Source organism: Ranitomeya variabilis, chromosome 1, assembly GCF_051348905.1.
Source record: "Ranitomeya variabilis isolate aRanVar5 chromosome 1, aRanVar5.hap1, whole genome shotgun sequence".
Classification (NCBI taxonomy): Eukaryota; Metazoa; Chordata; class Amphibia; order Anura; family Dendrobatidae; genus Ranitomeya; species Ranitomeya variabilis.
Window position 1 is genome coordinate 404,459,998 of NC_135232.1, and position 18,651 is coordinate 404,478,648.

General features: G+C 43.3%; 1 protein-coding gene across 2 annotated transcripts in view; it reads left to right on the forward strand.

Annotated features, from left to right (window-relative positions):
* LOC143762310 (uncharacterized) overlaps positions 1-18,651 on the forward strand; it is a 167,526-nt gene that overhangs the window by 138,121 nt on the left and 10,754 nt on the right. The window contains exons 8-9 of one of the 2 annotated variants that reach the window (XM_077249181.1): positions 1,491-1,899; positions 9,899-10,439. In XM_077249181.1, the coding sequence (XP_077105296.1) occupies positions 1,491-1,897 (407 nt within the window). In that variant the 3' untranslated portion in view covers positions 1,898-1,899; positions 9,899-10,439. Of the gene's footprint in view, positions 1-1,490; positions 1,900-9,898; positions 10,440-18,651 lie in introns of those variants that run through there. The other variant, XM_077249180.1, reaches the window with a different exon arrangement.

Consider the following 18,651-nt stretch of genomic DNA (forward strand, 5'->3'; position numbering starts at 1 on the left):
TAATGCACAGTATATGAAAATATAAAGGGATTTTATGGTTTCAGAACCCCTGGTGCAATTTGTTTTGTTTTGTTTCTTTAGCTTCCTTTCTTAATTTGTGTTTTTATTAAACATTTTTGCGCTTTAACAAAGTAGTAAAAATTGGTGCATATTGTAATGGAGTAAAGCAAGTTTTTACAATGATCTTGCCATGTCAGAAGAGCAATTTGTTTAAAAAAACAAAAACAAACAAACTGTGCTTCATTCACTTTCCCCATGTCCACCACTGAGTCTCTGCTATTTTTTGAAGCGCTGACGCCATTTTGACAGTGCTACAGCCAATTACTAAGCTCAGTGACCTTGCCCTTGTAGATGGCACAATCTGCTGACAGACACTGGGCCCATTGATTGGCTGCAGACTGCACCTGGGGACATGAGTTTTCTAAAAGCAGAAAACCTCCTTTGGCCTCTTTCACACGTCAGTGTCTCTGGTACGTGTAGTGACAGTTTTCTCACGTACCGGAGACACTGACACACGTAGACCCATTCAAATGAATGGGTCTATGCACATGTGCGTGTTTTCACACGGACCATATGTCCGTGCTGAAAACACGTAGACATGTCCGTTTTCTACCGGCAGCACGGACCACAATACGTACAGCACACGTGCACACGGAGAACAGTGTGCACTCTCCTCCGTGTGCACGTACCGCCCACAGGAGAGACAGCGCTACAGTAAGCGCTGTCCCCCCCCGCGTGTGGTGCTGAAGGTGGAATTCATCTCTTCTCTCCCGCCGGAGAGAAGAGATGAAAGATCAAGTTTAGTTTTTTTTTTGTGAAAAATAAAGTTTGCATGTGCCCCCCGCCTCCCCCCCCAGTGCGCCGCCCGGCCCCTTGCCGAAGAAATACTCACCTAGCTCCCGCGATGTCTCCTCTGTCCTCTCAGCGCTGGCAGCTTCTCCTGTGTGAGCGGTCACGTGGGACCGCTCATTAGTCAGTGAATATTCCCTGACTGTAATGAGCGGTACCACGTGACCGCTCACTCAGGAGAAGCTGCCAGCGCGGAGAGGACAGAGGAGACATCGCGGGAGCTAGGTGAGTATTTCTTCGGCAAGGGGCCGGGCGGCGCACTGGGGGGGGGACGCGGACGCACATGCAAACTTTATTTTTCACCCCCCCCAAAAAAAAAAAAAAAGATCTTTCATCTCTTCTCTCCAACAAACGCTGGGGGAGAAGAGATGAATTCTGCCTTCAGCACCACATGCGGGGGGGGACAGCGCTTAGTGTAGCGCTGTCTCTCCTGCACGGTCCGTGTGGTCCTCAGGCGGCACACGGGCAGCACACGGATGCCGCACGTATGTGCCACTTGAGCACACGGACATACGGACACGGATATCTCCGGTACCGGTTCTTCCGGTACCGGAAATATCAGGACGTGTGAAAGAGGACTTTAACTGCATGAGACTATGATTCCACTGATAATTCAACATGGACTTCTTTTTTATTTTTAGAGAAAATGGCCATACCAGAAAAAAAAACAGAGACAAGACGTGCAGAAATAGAATATGCTCTGGAGAATCCAGAAAGAGAATATCGTTATCAAACACGATCTGTAACAAGGAAGAATTCAGCAAAGATCAAAATCACATACACTACTTTTTCAGAGGAAGTGACCATAATAGAAAAAAAGGGAAAATGTGCTCTGGAGAATCCAGAAAGAGAATATCGATATCAAACACGATCTTCAGCAAGGAAGAATTCAGCAAAGATCAAAACCACATGCACTACTTTTTTAGAAGAAGTGAACATAATAGAAAAAAAGAGAAAATGTGCTCCGGAGAATCCAAAAAGAGAATATCGTTATCAAACACGATCTTTAGCAAGGAAGAATTCGCCAAAGATCAAAAACAGAAAATAGTGGTAAATATATCCTTCATTATTTTGACTTCTGAGATATCTAACCCCTTAGTGACTGAGCCAAATTTTTGAAATCTGACCAGTGTTAATTTGTGGTAATAACTCTGGAACGCTTCAACATATCCCATTTATTTTTAGATTGTTTTTTCGTGACACATTGTACTTTATGATAATGGTAAATTTAAGTAGCTATGTTTTATGTTTATTTATAAAAAATATCAGAAATTTTAAAAAATTTCAAAAAATAGCAATTTTCAAACTTCGATTATGCCTTTAATCCACATAGTCATACCACACAAAAATATTAATACATAACATTTCCCCCTTGTCTGCTTTACATTAGCACCATTTGTGAAATGTTGTTTTATTTTGTTAGCATTTTAGAAGGTTTAACAATGTAGCGGTAATTTTCAATTTTTTCAAGGAAATTTACAAAACCTATTTATTAGGGACCTATTCAGTTTTGAATTGACTTTGGGGGTCCTAATTATTTGAAACCCACAAAATTGATGCCATTTTAAAAACAGCAGCCCTCAGCATATTCAAAATTGCTTTCAGGTAGTTTATTAACCCTTCAGGTGCTTTTCAGGAATTAATGCAATGTGGCAGGACAGCAGTGAAGAAATTTATTTTTACCATGTAAATGCTGATAACTTATGAACAAGTGACTATAGCCGTCAGACTCTAAGGCCATTATTTGGCCATGAATTGCCATGGCAAACATCAGCACCACATGATCAAGATCTCAGGGTGCCGAAGGGGTTAAAGAGGGAGCTCTCACACTCTGGTAACCATCTAGGTGCTGAAGTCATTATTGACAGCAGCATTAAAGGGGTTAAACGGCTATAGTCGGTACCAACATGGATCGTGACTGATGCAGCAAAAGTTGTCAGCTATAGTGTACAACCGATAGCTGCTGGCTTGTCACCCATCGGGGGCATGCTATTCTCTTATATCGCAGGTCAGTAAAAAGACGTATTGGTGGTCACTAAAGGGCTAACTTCACCTAAAGCAACACAAAACCTAGAAATGGCTGAGAAAATGAAACATGACAAACACATCTAAGGCATTTATCTAAAGGATAAGATTATACAATTTGAATAGAAACAGGGGTTAACTCTGTCCCGTAGAAGCCTGTTTTCACATTTCTGATCAGGCATCATTTTTCCTCTGATGGTTCCACTCCTGATTTTGGCTTTCAAATACTGATGTAAAATACTGACCAAATAACGTGTAAACGCGGCCTTAGGCCTAATTCACCAATACGTACTTAAGCACATATGTGAATAAAATGGTGCCATCAGTGTTGTGCATCAGTGTGTCCATGGTGAGCATGCAGCTGTGACCGGAGTTAAAAAGTTTACCTCCAGTCACAGGTGTCGGTTGATGAGACTACTACTCCTATCAGGCTACGCCTGCTGTCACTAATAAAAGCGAGAGCAATCGCAGGCTTATGGGAGTATTTAGTGCAGCGTCTGCACTATAAATAAACAACAACAAAAAATGATGTGGGTTCCCTTCTGTGAGGAGATGGCCACTTATAAAAGACTATAGGATGAATGGACATAGAGAGGAGTTCACAGCTCTAAGAGATACAGACTTTTTCTAGCACAGAACACCGGTTATATCGATATTATTGTAATTTAACCCCTTAATGACCAGAGGTATTTTGGGGTTTTCATTTTTTGCTCCCCTTCTTCCCAGATCCATAACTTTTTTATTTTTCCGTCAATATGGCCATGTGAGGGCTTATTTTTTGCTGGACGTGTTGTACTTTTGAACGACACCATTGGTTTTACCATGCTGTGTACTAGAAAACATGAAAAAAATTTCAAGTGCGGTGAAATTGCAAAAAAAAAGTGCAATCTCACACTTGTCTGGCTTTTTTACCAGGTTTATTTAATGCTAAAACTGACCTGCCATTATGATTCTCCAGGTCATTACGAGTTCATAGACATCAAACATGTCTAGGTTCTTTTGATCGCCCGTTATTGCATTTTAATGCAATGTCGCAGCAACCAAAAAAAACGTAATTCTGGCGTTTTGACTTTTTTATCGCTACGTCATTTAGCGATCAGGTTAATCTTTTTTTTAATTGATAGATCTGGCGATTCTGAATGCGGTGATACCAAATTTGTGTATATTTGAAATTTTTTAAAAATTATTTTATTTTGAATGGGGTGAAAGGGGGGTGATTTGAACTTATGTTTTTTTATTTTTGTATACTTTTGGCATGCTTCAATAGTCTCCATGGGAGACTAGAAGCTGCCACAACCCGATCGGCTCTGCTACATACCGGCGATGATCAGATTCCCTGTATGTAGTAGAATTACTCACTTGCTATGAGCGCCAACCAGTGGGAGAATCACTATGGCAAGTCAATTTTAGCATTTAGTAAACCTAGCAAAAAAGCCAAAAAAAAAAAAAAGCCAAAGGGTGGAATTGCACTTTTTTGCAATTTCACTGCACTTGGAATTTTTTTTCCCATTTTTCTAGTACACGCCATGGTAAAACCAATGGTGCTGTTCAAAAGTACAACTGGTCCTTCAAAAAATAAGCCCTCACATGGCCAGAAAAATAAAAAAGTTTTGGCTCTCAGAAGGAGGGGAGCGAAAAACGAAAACGCAAAGCTGAAAAAAGCTCTGGGGGTTAAAGGGTTAATAAAAGAATCTTTCAGGGAAAAAATTGGTGTGGGCTCATTCGCAATTTTTTGTGCCAGAAAAGGTTATGCAAACAGTTGCGGGCTGAGTCATAGTCTAGGAAGGGACCATGGATATTGCCCCACCGGCAACAAACACCAGCTCTCAGCCGCCCCAGAAATGGCGCATCTGTAAGAAATGAAACTAGGTGTATCAAAGACTAGTGGTTGAAGGTGATGCTCTGCTTTACTGCCGGCACTGACACATTCAGTGCAGGAAGCTCTGAGCAGCAGCGCATAACCCTGTGGATGCCGGGGGATGTGACAGACATCAGAATGTGAGTATGTACTGTTTTTTTTTTACTTTTACAATGGTAACCAGGGTAAATATCGGGTTACTAAGCACGGCCCTGCACTTAGTAACCCGATGTTTACCCTGGTTACCCGGGTGCTGCAGGGGGACTTCGGCATCGTTGAAGACAGTTTCAACGATGCCAAAGTCGTTCCCCTGATCGTTGGTCGCTGGAGAGAGCTGTCTGTGTGACAGCTCCCCAGCGACCACACAACGACTTACCAACGATCACGGCCAGGTCGTATCGCTGGTCATGATCGTTGGTAAGTCGTTTAGTGTAACGGTACCTTAAGGCTCGTTGCACATTTATCCTGTGCTGAGCGCTTGCACCGAGGTTTCGTGTAAATCTCAGAAATGCGTGATTCAGACAAACCTATGGCTGAACATTCCCTATAATAAGGCAGATGGAGGCACTGTGGACGCCATCTAACCCGTGATCTGGCAGTGTCCGTTTTTTTTAGGATTGCTTAACAGTGCCGTCAGCCACAGTTTTGTGCACTTCTGAAAAGGACACCACTAAACAGAGACCAGACAGAGTCCAGAGTAACTCTGCTGCCTCTCTATGGTGAACAAATCCCTGGGGGGTTTCATCTGAATTATGTACACAGAGATTTAGATGGAAACTGCAAATTAAGTGCTCAGTGTATAGCACCGGATAAATGTGATCCCAAACATTATGTAATGTGTTCCCAATAAAAGCTTCATCTCAAGCCACAAAAAAAAACAAGCCCCCACTCAGGTCTGTCATCTGCTAACAAAATATAGGTGGCATCCACATTACTGGTAGCACAAAGGCTCTGGAAAAGTGAAATGACTCCTCACCCGCCAAAAGAAATTCAGCAAATTCTCTGCTCTCAAATCCAAATGCCCCATCCCTTCTGAGCCCCACAGTGTGCCTAAACCACATATTGCGTCCACGTTTGGCATTTTTGAAGCGATGAGAGCCCGCCTAACTTACGGGTGCATGCCTCCAGAAGCACGGGCTGGGCAAAATGTACTGGTGACTACAGCGTACTGGTGACTACAGCGTACTGGTCACTACAACGGTAGTTTGCAAATTTCACTCGGCAACATTCATTGCTGCTTGTTTCTGGAAAATACCCATGGAGTAAAAATCGTCACTACACCTGTGCTACACCCGGTCCCGCACCTTTGCATGGTTCCCAGTGGGACTCCTGCTCTGTGCCGGCCCCGCGCCATCCTGCTGCAGCCCCGCTTCCTCTCTTCCCCCTGCTTCCTGTCGCGCTGCCAGCAAGTCCTCGGGTAGAGTGCTTAGGTCGCACACTCGTGCTCCCGGTCTCTTAACCCTGCTGTTCTGTTAGGTCAAAAATGACCGTTTTTGAAATTCTATAATGTTATAAAAATTCAGCGTGTGATTCTGAGACTTGAGGCTCCCTGACTTTTCATCATTAGGGGGGTACTCTCTGTGGGAATTTTTTTTTTTTTTAATTTTTGTTTACTTTATTTGGTACAATTTTTTTTACACTTGTACTGTTCGGTCAAAAATGACCGATAGGCCTTTATTCAGCTCTCCAGACAATTTTTGACAAAAATAAAGGTGCTATCACCTCATTTTGAACTATATATTGCATCTACTACTATTTATCAATGTATCTGACTACTTTTGGTCAGAACAGATTTACACATACCAACATTTTCAAGTTGCGATACAGCCGACGGATTCGCTTCCAGTATAGCTATGCGCAATTTATTTCACTGGTTTTTATTTACCCTGCTGTTCATATAGATCTAGTTCCATTCAGTTGTCAACATTTCATATTGTAAATCATGATTTTCTGATTTTCCATGTGTTTGCTGGTTGTACAGTATTACACTGTGCAATGCTGTCCTAAGCAGAATTCACCTAAAGTGTTGTACTGTGAGCTTTTTCCTGCTGCAGGGTGGTGTCTGCTCTGATCTTATCTGTAGACAGATAACATAGCAGTGTAGAGTTTCAGTTCAGCTGGAGACAACACAGAGTGAGCAGAGGTTCAGACGTCAGAGCTCTGAAGTCCCATTTTTACAGGTATGTTACAGATAAATTATTATTTTATTCTAAAATTATTCAATATTCTCACTGCTGTGATAAAATGGATGATAGGGGGTTAGCATTAGGGTTGTGTAGACTCAATGTCTGCTTATGAGTACATATTCTCACTGCTGTGATAGAATGGATGATAGGGGGTTAGCATTAGGGTTGTGTAGACTCAATGTCTGCTTATGAGTACATATTCTCACTGCTGTGATAGAATGAGTGCATGCCTCATTTTTGTTTGCGACGCTCCAGCACCATAATCACAGGGCATATCTCAATGTGTGACGGGACGTTATTGTGTGTATTGTTGCGAAATTGTTTTGATTTTTTTTTTCATTCATTGTTTATGGATATATTTTATTTTTTCATTCAACAGTGATGCCTTACAGCATGAGAAGAAGACACTTCACCCAAGCTGAATTGGAGGAGTTTATAAACGACTCCGATACAGACGAGGATGTCACACCTGAAAATGTCTCCGAAGAGGAGGACAACATTAGTGAGGATGAAGATATTGCCGAGAACTCGGATTCTGAGGGTGAATCGGATGTGGAAACCCCGATAACCGGTCTGACGCAAGAAATCAATTCAAAAAACAAAGATATCGTTTGGAAATTGCAGCCTCCTGCTCCGACTCGTAGAAGGTCTTCATCAAATGTCATCACAGATACTCCAGGTCCCACTAGATATGCAATTGCTAGAATTGATGACATTCAATCGGCATTCCTATTATTCATAAATATAGCCATGCAAAATATACTTATCCAAATGACAAACATTGAGGGAAAAAAGGTTTATGGCGATAAATGGAAGAACTTCGATGTGACGGCTATGAATGCTTACATCGGGTTACTTCTATTAGCTGGAGTATACAAATCATATGGAGAGTCCACTAAAAGTTTGTGGAATTCGGAAACGGGGCGCCATATATTTAGGGCCACCATGTCTTTAGAAAGATTCCACGAAATTTCCAGAGTTCTACGGTTTGATGACAAAACGGATAGATCTGAAAGAAGCACAGATAAACTTGCCCCAATTAGGGATTTGTGGATTAAATGGGTCGAGATACTCCCAAAATGTTATAATACCGTAGAAAATGTCACTGTTGGTGAGCAGCTGGTGTCATTTAGAGGCAGGTGCCCATTCAGGCAATACATTCCAAGTAAACCAGCAAAATACGGTATAAAAATCTGGACTCTGTGTGACAGTAAAACATCATATGCTGCAAATGTTCAAGTATATATTGGAAAAAACCCTCTAGAAAGACCTGAAAAAAACCAAGGCATGAGGGTAGCTTTGGACTTGACCCATGGACTCAAAGGGAGAAACGTTACCTGTGACAATTTCTTCACATCCTACCAATTGGGGCAGATGTTACAAAAAAACAATATAACTATGCTGGGTACTGTACGAAAAAATAAACCTGAACTTCCACAGGGTATCCTCAATAAGAGAGACGTACACAGTTCAATGTTTTATTTTACAAAGGACACTACGGTAGTGTCGTACGTTCCCCCAAAAAATAAACAAGTTATCCTCATGAGCACCATGATGCAAAAATAAGTGAGAGAGATGACAGAAAGCCAGACATGATTCTTCACTATAACGCCACTAAAGGTGCTGTTGACACATTAGACCAGCTTGTAGGCACGTATACATGTAAAAGAAAAACAAATAGGTGGCCTATGATTCTCTTTTACAACCTGATCGATGTATCTACCTATAATGCCTTTGTATTGTGGCGGGAAATAAACCCCAAATGGCAAGAAAAAAAATTACACAAACGACGGCTTTTTATTGAGGAATTGGGGAAGTCTCTCACTAATCCATATGTAAAAACACGGCCACGAAATCCAAGAAATGAGAGTGCAGAAAAAGTGGCCCGACAAATTCGAGAGCATGGTGGAGACGGCGAGCCAACAGCTTCGACCACCACTGATACTGAAACGGCTTCCACCATCGCAACCAGCTGCAAGCGAAAAAGATGCTCATTCTGTCCAACGTCCAGTAACCATAAATCTAATATTATGTGTTGCAAATGTGCAAAATACTTGTGCAAGCGTCATGTAAATTATACATGTGATCAATGCAAGTAATACATTGATCGCATTTATCATTTGTTTTTGACAAAAAACCTTTTTTTTTTTTGAAAAGTTTGTATATAGTTTAGAATAAAGAAAAGTTTTTATGTGCAATATGAAGCAAATATTGCAAAAAATGTTAATTTATTTGATTCAAAAAATAAAAGTTTTTGATTTAATTTTTCATCTGATTATTGAAAACCATGTTCACATACAGTAAAACAATGCAACAGGTAATCAAATAACACTTGAATTAGGTACAAATCACAACTTTGTTAGGTCCGGTCAAAAATGACCGGGAACAGTATAAGTGTATAAAAAATGTTTTTTGCCATTTTATAGAGAAAAAAGCTTTTTTTTTTTTTTTTTGCCTTTGAAAAAAGTATATCTACATAATGTTTGATATTATTACTTATAGTTAACATTTAGATCAAGATTTTTTTTTATCTGCAAAAATAATCAATTTTTACAAAAATCGAAAAAATACCATGTTCCCTTTTGGATATAAAAAAAATATAAAACAAGCTTTGTATTTATTTTTTTTTCTGGTATTTGAACAACCATCTTCACAAGCAATATAATAGTGCAAAAACTGTTTAAAAAAACCACTTAGATTAGCTAAAAATGATTATTTTATAAGGACGGTCAAAAATGACCGGGAACAGTACAAGTGTATGTGAAATCTAAACAGAACAGCAGGGTTAAAGACACAGCGTGCATTTTTCAAAAGTACTTCTGACCAATGGCATGTTAGTAATTACTATTTTTAGCCCCGCCATAGGGAGGGTGCCGGAGCAACAAATATCCTCTGTTGCTAGCTTCTGGTTTCGGCTAGTGTGTGCTTTAGCTTCTGAAGTGTTCTGCCAGTGCTCCGCTTACACTGTTTGTCTCCGCAGAATATCAGATATCTTTTACCCGGCTATCCTGGACGACGACTGTTCTGTCTACACCAGATCCGTCACATCCCACCATTGAGCCACCTGCACCTCTGGACAATGCCAGTACCACCTGTGTCAGCTCCACGATATCTGTTAACTCTGCTTGTCCGTCTGTCCCACTGGGACAGCTGCCACGTGTCTGGGGTCTAACTGGAGATAGCACCCGTGTCTCCCGTTCCAACGCTGTATGAGGGGTCTTACCACGGGTGTCTGAGGCTCACGTAATCACGCCCCCGTCGGAGCCCCCCGGACCGTGGTCCCGAGGTTCCACAAAAATATCAATAAAAACCGAATGTGAACTTTACCACCTGTGCCTCCGCTTCCATTCATTACAACCTGTAGATAAATTCCCCAAGAGGTATAGTTTCAAAAATGGGGTCCCTTGAGGGGGATTCTGCTCTTCTAGCAATTAGGGGAGTCCACAAACTGTTCTAGGAACATCTGCGCCAATGGAGGAGGCCAATAGTGCGTCGTTCCTTCCAAGTTTCTCCGTATGGCTAAGTAGTACTGTACAGTCACATATGGGGTATTGCCACGTTCAGTAGAAATTGTGGGACACATGTTGGTGCCATTTTTATCCACTTCTTGTGTGAAAATGTAAAATCTAGGGCTAAAACAAAATTTTGTTGGTAAAAATGTAGTTATTTTTTCATCACTGCCTAATGGTATAAAATTCTGTGACATACTCGTAGTGTCAATATGATCACTGCACCCTTAGATGAATTCATTGAGAGGTTTAGTTTGGAAAATGGGGTCACTTATGGGGGGTTCTGTTGTTCAGGCACCTCATGGGCTCTCCCAGTGGGTCATGGCACCTGCAAACCATAGCAGTAAAATCTGGTGCTCCTTGCCTTCTGAGCTTTGCACTGTGCCTGAAAAATACTTCCCGATTACATGTAGGGTATTGGCACACTCAGGAAAAAAATGGACCTTAGTTTGTTGTAAAAAAAAATCCTATTATCCCTTAGAAAAATGTAAAAAACTTAGGACAAAAACAACATTTTAGTGGTAAAACTGTAATTTATTCCTTCTTCACCGCTCAGTGGTATAAAATTTTGTGAGGCACATGTGGTGTCAATATGATCAGTGCACCACTAGATGAATTCATAGGGGAATGTAGTTTTTAAAATGAGTTCACATATATTCACATATAGGGGGTTTCTGTTGTTCTGGCACCTCAGGAGCTCTGCCAGTGTGAATTCCAATATGGCGCCTCTTCCCTTCTGAGCTTTGCACTGTGCCTCAAAAGTAGTATTCCCCCACATATGGGGTATTGGCGTACTCAGGAGAAATTGTACAACTAATTGTATGGTGCAGTTTTTCCTCTTATACTTATGAAAATGTAAAATTTGGTGCCTAAATAACATTTTTGTGGGGAAATTTATTTATTTTTTTTAAATTTTCACGACTCAACCGTTATAAACTTCTGTTAAGCAGCTGGGTGTTCAAGGTCCTCACCATGCTTCTAAATACATGGTGTCACTTGTGTGGGGTTTCTACTGTTTAGGCACAATAGGGGCATTCGAAATGGGACATGACACCCATTAATGATTCCAGGAAATTTTACATTCAAAAAGTCAAATGACGCTCCTTCCCTTCTGAGCCCTGCCATGCGCCCAAACAGTAGTTTTCTCCTACATATGGGGTATCGGTGTACTCTGGAGAAATTGCACTATGAATTGTATGGTTCAATTTCTCCTGTTACCCTTTATGAAAATGCAAAATTTGGGGCTAAAATAACATTTTTTGTGAGGAAAATCTGATTTTATTATCTTCACGGCACTATGTTTCAAACTTCTGTGAAACACCTGGGGGTTCAAGGTGCTCACCGCCCATCTAAATACATTCCTTGAGGCGTCTAGTTTCTAAAATGGGGTTACTTTTGGGGGGTTTCCACTGTTTATGAACATCAGGGGCTCTCCAAATCAGACATGACATCCCTAATGATTCTTGGAAATTTTACATTCAAAAAGTCAAATGACGCTCCTTCCTTTCCGAGCTTTGCTGTGTGCCCAAACAAAATACCAATAGACAATTTAAATGTATATGTAAGTTTTGAAAGAGCTCCGGTACGTGTACTGACAGTTTTCTCACGTACCGGAGACACTGACACACGTAGACCCATTCAAATGAATGGGTCTATGCACATGTCTGCGTGTTTTCACGGACCGTGTGTCCGTGTTGAAAACACGGAGACATGTCCGTTTATCTCCGGCAGCATGGTCCGCAAAGCATCCCACACACGTGCACATGGAGAACAGTGTGCACTCTCCTCCGTGTGCACGTCCCGCGGTAGGAGAGACAGCGCTACAGTAAGCGCTGTCCCCCTTGCATGTGGTGCTGAAGGCGGCATTCATCTCTTCTCCCCTGCAGGAGAGAAGAGATGAAGAATCAAGTTGTTTTTTGTTAAAAAAAAAAAAAAATTATGAACAAAAAAGCACTACATCTGGAATTATTTTTAAATTTCCTAGAATTTACTATACAATGTACCGTATATACCCGAATATAAGTCGAGGCACCTAATTTTACCACAAGAAACTGGGAAAACGTATTGACTCGAATATAAGCCTGGTATACATTGTCCCCTCATCTCCATCTTTGTATGCATGGCCTCCTCATCCCCATCCTGGTATGCATGGCTCCTCATCCCTATCCTGGTATGCATGGCCCCCTCATCCCTATCCTTGTATGCATGGCTCCTCATCCCTATCCTGGTATGCATGACCCCCTCATTCCTATCCTGGCATGCATGGCCCCTTCATCCCCATCCTGGTATGCATGACTCCTCATTCGTATCCTGGTATGCATGGCCCCCTCATCTCTATCCTGGTATACATGGCCCCCTCATTCCTATCCTGGTGTGCATGGTTACCTCATCTCTATCCTGGTATGCATGGTCTCATCCCTATCCTGGTATGCATGGTCTCCTCATCCCTATCCTGGTATGCATGGTCTCCTCATTTCTATCCTGGTATGCATGGTCTCCTCATCTCTATCCTGGTATGCATGGCCCCATCATCCCTATCCTGTATGCATGGCCCAGATCAGAAAAACATTAAAAAATAAACCATTATACTTACTTTCCTGCGCTCTCTCGCAGCGTCTTGTTCCAATGCCAGCAGCTGATTTATGCTTGTAAGCAGCGAATGGCAGTAACATCATGCGCTGCTTACAAGCAGAGCACAGCTGCCGGAATACTCACTGCTCTCCACGCTGGGACTATGTGTGTGGAGAGCAATAATGGTGAAATTTGGGATAAACCGCTGGTAATACCCCACAATTTCAAGAAACACCCTCACTTTCTTCTTCGAGAGTGGTTGCGGCCACTTCTGAATTGTCTCGATCTTATTTAACTGTGGTGTAATTTCACCACTCCTGATGATATAGCCTACCTAGCCTCTTCCTTCCCTATGGCACACTTTTTTTGATTTACAGTGAACCCAGCTTTTCTCAATGCATCCAGGATCGCCTGTACCTTTGGTAGATGACTACTCCAGTCAGGGCTGAAGAAGACAATGTCATCAAGGTAGGCTGCTGCATATTTCTTGTGTAACAAAGATCTGATCCATCTTCCTCTGGAAGGTAGCTGGGGCCCCCTAGAGTCAGAAGGGCTTTCTAGTGTACTGGAAACACCCATCAGGTGTCGAGAAGTCTTCTCCTTGGCACTCTGGGACATGGTAATCTGCCAGTACCCCTTTGACAGGTCGAGGGTTGTGATATACCTCACAGGTCCAAGCCGCTCAATGAGTTCATCCACGCGGGGCTTCAGAATTGCATCAAAACTAGACACCTCATTGAGTCTGCGGTAGTCGTTACAAAATCACCACTTGCCATTGGGCTTTGGCACGAGGACGATGAGACTTCACCATCCATATTTTGACTCCTGTATCACATTGAAGTCTAGCATTCTCTTCACCTCCTTTGATATTATCTTCTGGCATTCCTCGAGGATTCTATAGGGCTTGAGATTCACCCTTACATGCGGCTCTGTTAACACATTGTGTTCCACCACCTGTGTACGCCCTGGCAACTCAGAGAATAGGTCACAGTTCCACTGCAGCAGTTCTTGACACTGTTGTTTCTGAGCTGGCATTAGAGTCTCAGCAGTTGTGACCTTCTCCCCTTTGGCTTCGGGATGCATCCCCAGGCAAGGAGCTTCCAGCAATTCCTGATCTCACCTTGGTTTGAGCAAGTACACAGGGTAAACCTGGTGCAGCTTCCTGTGACCGGGATGGTGTACCTTGGAATTCACGTTACCCAGTTTTTCCAGCACCTCATAATGGCATTGCCACTTGGTTAGGAACTTGCTCTCCAACATTGGGATAAACACTAGCATGCAGTCACCGGGCTCGAATTGCCTCCGTCTTGCTGATTGCTTATATAACCTTGTCTGTGCTTCATGTATCTGGAGAAGATTTTCCATCACGAAAGGCATCACCTGCGCTATCCTCTCCTGCAACTGGGCGACATGCTCAATGACACTCTGGTGTGGTGTGACCTAGGCTTCCCAGGTTTCCTTGGCAATGTCCAGAAGCCCTCACGGATGTCAACCGTACAAGATGAGAAACCAGTGGAGGCTTGTGGGACTTCTCTGATGGAAAAGAGCAGAAGTGGAAGCAGATAGTCCCAGTCTCGACCATCCTTCTCAATGACCTTCTTGAGCATGGCCTTCAAGGTCTTATTGAAGCGCTTCACCAGGCCATCGGTCTGCGGATGGTAAACTGAGATTCACATCTAGGCAATCTGGAGGACTCTACACAGCTCCCTTATCACTTTGCTCATAAAGGGGGTTCCCTGGTCTGTCAAAATCTCCTTTGGCAGGAGTGTCCTAGCAAAGATCTGGACAAGCTCTCGGGTGATACTCTTAGCTGAAAACTTCCTTAGTGGCACCTCTTTAGGGTACTGGGTAGGATGTACTGATGGCCCCATGCAGATTTAACTAGGGAACCTACTGGGTCCATGGTAGTCCTCTCAAAGGGAACCGCTATCACAAGCAACTGGACTAAGGGGCGTTGGAAGTGAGAAGTAGGAGCCGTTATCTGACAGGTGGGGCAGGACCTACAATAATTTAGGATCTCTTGGTAACATCTTGGCCAATAGAACCTCTTCATTACTCTCTCCTGAATTTTCTTTACCCCCAGATGTCCCCCCAAAACATGCAAATGGGCCATGTCACCTTCCCTCAGTTTGGTCACCCGATAAAACAAATCACCATTGACTGCAAACTGTTGGAACCTGGTGTCAGCCACCGGGTCTTGAGCAACCCCATTACATATGTTAACATTATCAAATGCCCCTTCAATGTACGATCTCTAAGTTGAGGAGTCCCAAAGTTCTCTTCAGGCATTTCTAACTCAGGGAAGACGGGCTCTTCTGTCACCGTCTCCTCCTCCTTGCCATCAAGGACACAGTGTAAACTCCTCCTACTTTTGATGGAGTCTCTTCCAGAGGGACCTGGCTTTTGTCCGGGACACTCTGTGCAGCCCCCTCTTGCCACAAGTTCCAAAACAATGAAAAATACCACCCCAGTATGTATTAAGTTTTTTTACACCCTCAACCTCATGGGACTTAGTTCCACAGCCTGTTCCCATGGTCACTGTTGCTAGAGGATAGTCCTTGGTGTCTCCGTGTATTCAGCAGACGCCCACAAGTTTATTAGGGATTAATTGGTGGGGCAGTGTAGCACTGATTAGGGTCACTAGTCTGCCTAAATCCAAAAGTCCAAGAACCATTACCCCATTGATGGACATGGTACATGACTGCGACCCCTTGCCGGATCCACACTGCAGGTCAGATAGACATAATAGGAGTAGCACCTGCCTATGGTGCAGTCTATTGGTTCAGGGGACATATGACACTAGGCCTCTACGTGTTCAGGATAGTGACATCACCAACAGACCACATCCTTAATAACAGCCTTAGGAAACCCCTCAGCGGATTGGGATGCCCCCCATTTGCACATTTGTGGGTGTAGCCACCCTCCATGGTGAGCCCGCCCCCTTTGGGTATCCCAGTACGGCGAAGTGGCAATGTGTGGTTTCCTGAGTGATTTCTTAACAACCTGGTATCTCTCAACCAGGTCTTCTGCATTCCAAGGGTCGTGCTGGGCAACCCAAGTCTGCATTGGCTTGGGAAGGGAGTGGATAAACCTGTCGAACCACTCGACGATTTGGGCGGGAGTGAAAATTTCTGGTTGCTACCACTTTTGGACTAGGCTCAACAAGTCAAACATTTGTGAGCAAGCGAGTTTGTTGCAAGCATATGCCCAGCAGTGGATTCACTGGGCTCTAACAGACATCGTTACTCCCAGGCATGCCAAGATTTCAGTTTTTAATGTGGTGTATTCTTTGGCATCCTGAAGGGCAAAGTCATAATACGCCTTTTGCGGTTCTCCCAACAAATATGGCGCCAGCACCTCTGCCCACTGCTCTGGCGGAAGTTTCTCCCATTCAGCCACTCTATCGAAAACAGTCAGAAAGGCTATCACATCATCCCCTGGGGTCATTTTTTTTGCACGGCTTGTCTTACCGTTTTCCAGACGTATGAGTTATCACCTGGAGTTGGGAAGGAGACCGTCAGCCTCCCACGAACTGACTCAACGAGGAGTTCGATTTGCTGCATTAGCACCTTCAGCTGCTGTCGCTGCTGCTGCTGTACAAAACAGTTTGTCTCCTGTTGCACCATTTGCTGCTGTTGACTGGCGAGCTGGTGCTGCTGTTGGACCTGGACCAGATGCTTCACAAGCTCCTCCATGTTGCCGAATGTCTCGTGTGCCCCAACTGCTTGTCTGTATTTCTCATTAAGTAACAGATCATCTTCCAACTTTAAGTAGGATGCTTCCATTGGGGTATACCTTTGGCTTCTGACATTCCAAACTGATTGAGAATGGAGTTGATTTTTGCACTTTGTTTTAGAAGAAAGCTTCCATCTTATAATCTAAGAATCCAGGTCCAAAGAAAAGATGGCACATTTCCAAGGTCTTTAATTTCAAAAAACAAAATTATTTATTTTTTTTGTTATGTACTGTGACAGTCAATGGCACGGTATATGAGGGGAGATATGTGTCACTGCGCATATTGGTGTCAGTGATGTGAAACCAGAGTGTTTCCTCCAGCACACTACGTGTTTTGATGGTTAACTTAAAGTTTCATACATGGGCTAGTTTTATGTGGACATTTATAGAGTGGGTGGGAAGATATCCAGCTTATCTCCACCTGCAGTTGGTATAGCCATGTACTGACAGGACCTGTGTGATGTCACAGTCATGTAATCAGTCACATGGTCTGGGTATAAATAGCTGGACTTGAGAGGCAGCTTGTGTGTTGTGGTTTTGAGAGAAGACTCCAAACGGTGGCTCTAGGTTGACTTGAAGACACATGGTCGTATGAGCGGGCGAATCCCTCAGACAAACGGACTTTGCTATACGTTATATTTTTGCTTTGCCATTATTCCAGAAAGGCTCTGTTTACTTTCCTGAACCCTGCTATGGTTTATGCTGTTCGACAATAAACCAGCAGGTTATTTACCACAAGAAGTGTTCCTGTGTCTACCTTGGGAAGCTGCTGACTGAGTCAATCCCTCACACGATAGAGATGGCTACATCAGTTTTCTGATTTGGAAGCAACAGTCAGTCTTTTGTTATTTCTATATTAGCTCTCTGACTGAGCACTTCGCCCTCCAGCCTGTGGTGGTTTTAATTGCAGCAGGATCCTACCTACCCATAAATTCAGGCTTTAGCTTAAGGGAGGTGTTCACACTAGATGGGTTCCCAGCAAAACCGGAGATTGCCTTGTCATTGGCTGCTGGGCATGCATGAATTATGTGTTAAGCATCTTCATTTTTCTTATTATTTATAGCAGTAATGCTATTCATCTATCTATAAAATCATCTAAGGTCCACTTCCGTCTGTTTGTCGGTCCCGCGTCGCTGATTGGTCGCGACCAATCAGCGACAGGCACAGTCCGGCCGCGAATTGGCCCCTCCCTACTCTCCTCCAGTCATTGCCCCCTCCATACTCCCCTCCAGTCAGCGCCCACATAGCGTTTTAGCAGTCATTTCAACGGACTGCGTCACACCGGGGCATAATGCTGTGTAACGCAGTCCGTTAACGCTGCCATTAACCCTGTAAGTGTGACCAACTTTTTACTATTGACGCTGCCTATGCAGCATCAATAGTAAAAACATATAATGCTAAAAATAATTTTAAAAAATCATTATATTCTCACCTTCCGGCGTCCACAGCACCCTTTCCCACTCATCGCGACGCTCCGGTCCCAAGAATGCATTGCGGCAACGACCCGTGATGACGTAGTGGTCTCGCGAGACCGCTACATCATCACGGTTTATTGCCGCAAGGCATTACTGGGAACGGAGCATCGCTAAAGGCCTGGGCTGGATCCGGTGGCCGCTGGAAGGTGAGTATATAACGATTTTTTATTTTAATTCTTTTTTAACAGGGATATGGTGCCCATGTTGCTATATACTACGTGGGCTGTTATATACTGCGTGGGCTGTGTTATATACTACGTCGCTGTGCTCTACACTACGTGGGCTCTGCTATATATTATGTGGCTGTGTTGTATACTATGTGGGCTGTGTTATATACTGCATGGGCTGTGTTATATACTACGTGGCCTGTGCTATGTACTACGTGGCCTGTGCTCTATACTACGTGGCTCTGCAATATACTACGTGGCGTGTTATGATCCGGT